Raw genomic sequence first — 6,830 nt, 5'->3', positions numbered from 1 at the left:
ATGTTTTATGTTTATAATTTATTATATTTACGCACGCCACACACACACACACACACAACACACAACACAACACACACACACACACACACACAAGCACACCACCACACGCAACACGCCACAGCACACGCACACGCACACATACACACACACACAACACACACACACACACACACACACAACACACACCACACACCACACACACACACACACAACACATATAATATTATATAATATACACACACCACGCGCGCGCGCGCGCACTCACACACTAGTAATTGCAAATTATTTGTTTGGCTTAGTTATTTTATTATTGACGTCTATCGTGTATTAACAAAGATTCAGTTTACCATACCACTTCAGATATACAACTAGGTTTAGGTGAGCGCACACGCAAACAAGGATGCACCACAGTTTCGCTAATCATTAGAAGACACGTTTATTTCGTTCATACGCTTTGTTATGTTTATTACGTGCGTATATATTATACGTGCGTAATAGCCTTAGTATAGAAACTTTTCATAGCATAGCTGTGTAGAAATCGCTGATATACGAACCATCTCCATTACAGTATGCGAGGTTAGCTGTTAGCGCATCATAGAATGACAGTCCGCGTTGATCTCCTATCCTATTCTCATATACCGGAATCACTGTCTCAATTGACAGTAAATCCAAATCCAGGTCTGAATCGTTTACAAATGCCTGCAGACAGACGGCAGTACTTACAGTCCGTGTATAGTTATCATTCTGCAGTCGCAGATATTTCATTATATTATGATGATGTAACATTTTACTGCAAGCCAAGTTACCGTGTCAGTGGAAAAACTCGAAGAATGAGAGTGCGAAGGGAAGAAGATTAAATCGAAAAAAGATTCAGTCTGTAGAAGTAACGTTCATAATAGAAACATAATGAAACATGTCGATAAATAGGAAATAGGCGGCGGTCACATATCGTACCCGTTTTTCCGTAGTGGCAGTATTAGAAACCGAGGTCTATGTATGTATGTATGTATCGTTATGTATGTATGTATGTATGTATGTACTGTATGTATGTATGTATGTATGTATGTATGTATGTATGTATGTATGTATGTATGTATGTAATGTATGTATGTATGTATGTATGTATGTATGTATGTATGTATGTATGTATGTATGTATGTATGTATGTATGTATGTATGTATGTATGTATGTATACATGTTTGTATGTCTGCCTGTCTATCTGAGTAACATGCAAAAATCGTTTGCGTTATAACCAAATTGACAGGTATAAATACTTTTCCTAACAATATCTACCATATATAACAGCGAAACAATAACAACAAGAGCAATCGGAAATAGCAAACCTCCGCCACAGCGTAACAGTCCCCCCCCCCCCATCTTACTGGTACACCCAATATAGTTTGATGAAATTTTCAGAAATTTGATTTTTAAAAAAAGCTCCAGGTTTTTTTAATGAATGTTGAATGCGTCCGAAGTTTTCCCCACAAAAAAAATCCTGGATCCAGATCTGGATCCGGATCACCACGCAAATCTAATCGATTGGTTCTTGCCCCAAGACCAACCCGTCCAAAAAATTTCATCAAAATCCGTCCGTAACTTTTTTAGATATCCTGTTGACAGACAAACCAACCAACAAACAAACCAACAAACAAACTAACAGGGGCAAAAACATAACCTACTTGGCGGAGGTAATTACTTACTCATATCTACCAAAACATACGGAATCGGCAAAGTCCAATAGACAGCAGTGTCAGATGTCATTTTCCTCTTTCTTCTAGTTGGGTTCCTTATCTCTTCGAGCATTTCCTGAAGGTCGCTTAAGGTTGGCACTATATCTCCCTCTATTAAGCCATCCCAAACTTCATCGGATGGACCGACCTAATTATTTTGTAATTATAATTAGTATGCATAATTGCATGAACTGTTTTGCTCCTGATATTTTTAAATTTCGACATTAGAAATCAAATGTATTCCGTAAGAGAGCGTCTCTCAACCGAGTAAGCGTTACAGTGTAATTATTTACTTTTGGTAATTCAGCTGCTTAATAAGATGTAGATTGACTATTTCCGACACCCCTGCATATATTTTGTACCGGCAATCCATGATTAAGACGGAACTCATGCACAATCTGTCTGTAGAGAGTTGCTTGCTGCTTATATTCCTCGTCACTTCGCCCCCGGTGGATGTCCTGTGTAGAAACACACGCGTACAAAATGATTTCCCAAATGTTAAATAGACAGCAATGGGAATTTATAGCTGCCCTCAGCTACCTTTATTTTGCGCCAGAACAGCGCCAACCAATGATTGATAGGGCCTGCATGGGTCGTTGAAACCGGCATCTCACAGCAAATGCTGCTATATACTTACCTGCGCGAGGAAATAATTTGCTTGCTCATAAGCGGGCCAGTAATAATCAACATTTTTACGGGAGCATTCATGAATTTGCACTTGATTCAGCTAGAATACTATTTTCACTTTTTTTGTATGTTTGTTTAAATACATTATCTTTCTGATCCAACTGTAACATACGAAAATTACGATTATATCAGGATTGAATAAAAACATTGTTTTTATTCACGCCTGATATTATACGGCCACATATGGTGTCCGCCATGATCATATTGCGATAATATCATACATCTTATTATATGACCATAATATAATTACATGTACTGAATGTAGGATATATGTATGACATTTTCACTTACAACATTCTCTGGTACTCTTCCATCAGCACTTATGAAACCCATATTCTCCGTCGGGTTATGATTGTGCTCAGATTGAGGGCTGATATGCCCCAGAACGTGACCGTTGCTTTCACCACGAGCATGCTCAGCTAGAACCATAAAATCGTACTAAAAAGTCACAATTTTTTCGCCACATAGTGCATTTTTTAATATTTGGAAGGCATGCTGTTTTGTAATCGTATGTTAGCTTCCACAACGAACAATATCTTTCATTCATCTGACTACGCTAGCTTGTTTATTATTGACTTTTTGTTTGTCATAATTTTCTTACTAAATACTCATTTTATTGCGTGTAAATAGAATAATATTTTAATTGCAGTACCCTAGGTTATTGTTTTAACGCGAAATTATTCAATGCTTTGAATTTGAATAATTATACATATATTAGCGTTACATTACAAACAAAATCACTCATAAATAGTATATAATTTTACTAAGTGTTAGATTATCAATGCAAATTCTTGTGAGTCGTGCCTACCCTCTTTTGTACAGTTGTTATTTAGTGGGAATATTAAGCAAAACATTTATAACATACACAATAAAAATATGAATTACACTGAAAGAAGTATATAACTGAACGCACGAAGGGGTTATAGAGCTCAACATGTGTTATTTCCTGTGTCAACTCCCAATGCTAACACAGCTACCATTAATTTTTACATGTATCTGTTACACATTTTATAGCTATAAATACCTTACCCCAGTAGGGAATTTCCCGACTGTGTACGCACTGAATCAAAGCGAACGCGGCAAATATGACTCCTTGTCGCCACATAATATCTGTACCTATTCGTGCCATCTGTTGTAGTACCTAAAATAACAATATCTCAAACTAATAAAATTATATAAGCATATTCTTAAAAGTTTTAAACAGTAAATTTATGATGTAATTCTCCGTTTAAATTTCTGTGGCGCAAGTGCGTGAAGCAGATATTACCAGATTCTCACAGATTAACCTAAAAATTACGAATAAAATACTAATTAACACTTATAATATTGCGAGTAAAAATAAAGTGATGTATTATAAAAAAGATTCACAGCCATTAAGTTGTTGTTTTACAGACTACTTTATTGTATTAACACAAACACCAGTCACATTTTTCTTGTTGAATTCCTCCTCCGATAAAATTCGTTTTATTAAATTAAAATAACCGATTATTACAGTAAAAACCTAGGTTCAGTGCGACCCGACTGCTGGCACCCAACCTAGCTATCCTTCGCGACATATTGTTCACCATATTGTATTACTTTGTAGAAGAGTAGTTTTCCTTTTCTTGTGATTCGGCATTTCGGCGTGTAACAAATTAATCAACATTGTATAAATATGGATAAGCTGGATGCCTTATGGATGGATTTAAAGCATGAAAACTAACTTTTATTTTACGAATATATTATGCAACGAACTGCGCAAGCGCATTACGCAGGCGCATGCACCAGTCTCGACCAATCACGATCAAATGATAGCGCAGCAGCAGCAGCAGCAGCAGCAGCAGCAGGACACGCCGCAAATATTTAAATAGAATATCTCAAGTGAAGTGGCCATGGTGACGGGGCCACCGTGATGTATGTATGAAGCGGATTACAGAAAAATATGCATTATGCCGCTATGAAGAGTTGGAGTTTGGAGATAAGCGAGTTCGTAGTTAGCCAAGGGGTTCTGTGATGTGACAGGTCACCGGGTCATTTGTGACAAAAATCGGTGAAATCTCGAGTGCGGCGTGCGCTCTCGGTTCAGTACGTATATGTACATGTATTCTGTGTACGTGCCCACGCACACACGCACGCACGTGTACGTGCACACGCACGTACGCGCGTGCACGTACGCACGTGTACGTGCACACGCACGCACGTACGCACATGTACGTGCACACGCACGCACGCACATGTACGCGCACACGCACGCACGCACACGTGCACACGCACGCACGCACGCAAGTGTACGTGCACACGCCCGCACGCACGCACGTGTACGTGCACACGCACGCGTACGTGCACACACAAGCACGCAAACAACGCACATGTACGTGCACAAGCACGCGCGCACGCACGCACGCACGCAGACACGTACGTGTACGTGCACAAGCACGCGCGCACGCACGCACGCACGCATGCACGTACGCACGCACACACGCACGCGCGCCCGCACGTGTACGTGTACACGCACGCACGCACGCACGTGTACGTGCACACACACGAAGACTGTAGCATTACAACGACACCGATGCATGCGTATGTGTACTGTGCGGTCGAAATACGAAATTTTTTCACAAATGACCTGACCCGGAAGAAGTTTACGCATGCGCAGACTGTGATTACGAACTCGCTTATTGAATCCATAGTCATTTGCGTACATACAGGGTATGTTGCGTATACACTCTAAGTATATTTACTGAAGTTTTGTGTTACGCTTGTTCCGGCCTGATGTCTCAAAACGCCATCTACTGGCGTGTTCCACTTTTATGCCAATGTCCAATTGTGTGGCGTGTGGCGTGTGGCTTTATCCAGAAGATAGACAAAAGGATTTTGCCTGAAAATTTTCTAAATATTTTGAGTGCAGACGCAAGCTATATAGAATGAAGTAGTCCCTGAAGTAAAATTTGTAGGATTGAGCCTTTCACGTATTAAAACTCATGTAGCAACGTTTTGTTTTGGCTCCAGTTAGCAGACAAATATATTGATGACGAGGACGTCGATCAACGCTCGAATGAATCATGAATTTAGAAAATGAACTATGCTGTGCATGTGTTAAAGCTATACCAACGAGTTTGTTCGTTTACTACTATATAGGATATATAATATTTAGGATAGACGTTATATTATCATATAATACCACATGAGCACAAGTACATTACGAGCTGCTTATCCAGCGAAATTAGGATGAATGTAATGATAATGCAGCGCGCTGTCCTAAATCAATGAATACATATTGAAATACACACACTGTGAAGATAGTGCATGTATTAATAGTTTACGGTAATTTTATCAGTAAATGTTTAAAAAAAATTCGCGTAGCCTTGCAAAATATAAAGGCATCATCAGTAAACTAAACATAAACCACGAACAAATTATCTTGAAATACAATATATAAGTACAATATATATATGTAACTACAACTATTATAGCCTCATTCTACAGGATGAAAGTCAATGATAAACGCACTCACCGGTCAATGTCTGGGGAGTGGGCAGTAGTGCTGACCAAGCTGTGTCTGCGAGATATTATCAACACTATGTAGCCGTTATTAGCATATCGGAAGGAACAGCTGTGTGTGTTCTTATTAGTGATGACCTAGCTGGAACGACGCAGTCGTATCTATACATTTCCATATCATGAAAAGAACACTTGTGTATGTATTAAGGTTAGTGATGGCCCAGGATGATGACCATTTATATATAAATGCTAGGTTATTGTAAAGGATGGAACAGCTGCGTTTCTTGAGTGGATGGAGTTAATTATCATAGGTGCGTGTATGCCATGGATCGCCTTATAAGCCTTACCTAAAGGGTTTCATCCGTGGTTCAAGATGGCATAATCCTAGCTCCGGATGAAAAGTTGCCATGAATGTTCGTATAGACACTACAGTTATTCGATTACCACATAACAACGTTAAAATATAATATATCAGCCAAATTACAAAAACTTTAGGCTAATGTAGGGGAGACCGGGGACAATTGTAACAAATCTGTTTTTCCAAATCTGACATAACAACTTTATTATAGTTAAATACTTACTTCAAGGTATATCAAATTAAAGATGCATATCTTGGCTTGAAATATGACTAAGTTTGGGTTAAGTAAAACAAGTTATTTTGAAGCCATTATCATTTCAAAACTGGAAGTCAAGTGTTACAATTGCCCCACAACACGGGGCAATTGTAACACACCAATGGGGCAATTGTAACACATACAATTGTACCAACAAATCATATCCCTCAAAAAGATTTTTTATATTTTTTATAAAGGTGACACGTTGGGCAGATTTTCAACAATTAAACAGCAATTTATAGAACCACAATAAAATAATTTTAATAAAAACTATGACGAATGCTTGACTCATTTACATATGAATAAAATATATAAATA

General features: G+C 38.5%; 1 protein-coding gene across 1 annotated transcript in view; it reads right to left on the bottom strand.

The window, feature by feature from the left end:
• Positions 1-5,943, bottom strand: part of LOC106805832 (zinc metalloproteinase dpy-31-like) — an 11,665-nt gene extending 5,722 nt beyond the window's left edge. The window contains exons 1-8 of the mRNA XM_014807588.1: positions 5,912-5,943; positions 3,448-3,559; positions 2,710-2,837; positions 2,094-2,189; positions 1,702-1,879; positions 1,213-1,220; positions 955-990; positions 555-699 (exon numbers count right to left, since the gene is read on the bottom strand). Coding sequence (XP_014663074.1) covers positions 555-699; positions 955-990; positions 1,213-1,220; positions 1,702-1,879; positions 2,094-2,189; positions 2,710-2,837; positions 3,448-3,547 — 691 coding nt within the window. The 5' untranslated portion in view covers positions 3,548-3,559; positions 5,912-5,943. The remainder of the gene's footprint in view (positions 1-554; positions 700-954; positions 991-1,212; positions 1,221-1,701; positions 1,880-2,093; positions 2,190-2,709; positions 2,838-3,447; positions 3,560-5,911) is intronic.
• Positions 5,944-6,830: the final 887 nt, after the last annotated feature.

The sequence above is a fragment of the Priapulus caudatus genome, unplaced genomic scaffold (genome assembly GCF_000485595.1).
Source record: "Priapulus caudatus unplaced genomic scaffold, Priapulus_caudatus-5.0.1 Scaffold129, whole genome shotgun sequence".
NCBI lineage: Eukaryota > Metazoa > Priapulida > Priapulimorpha > Priapulimorphida > Priapulidae > Priapulus > Priapulus caudatus.
Note: the sequence above shows the minus strand (reverse complement) of the source record. Positions and strands in the feature narration are given on the sequence as shown.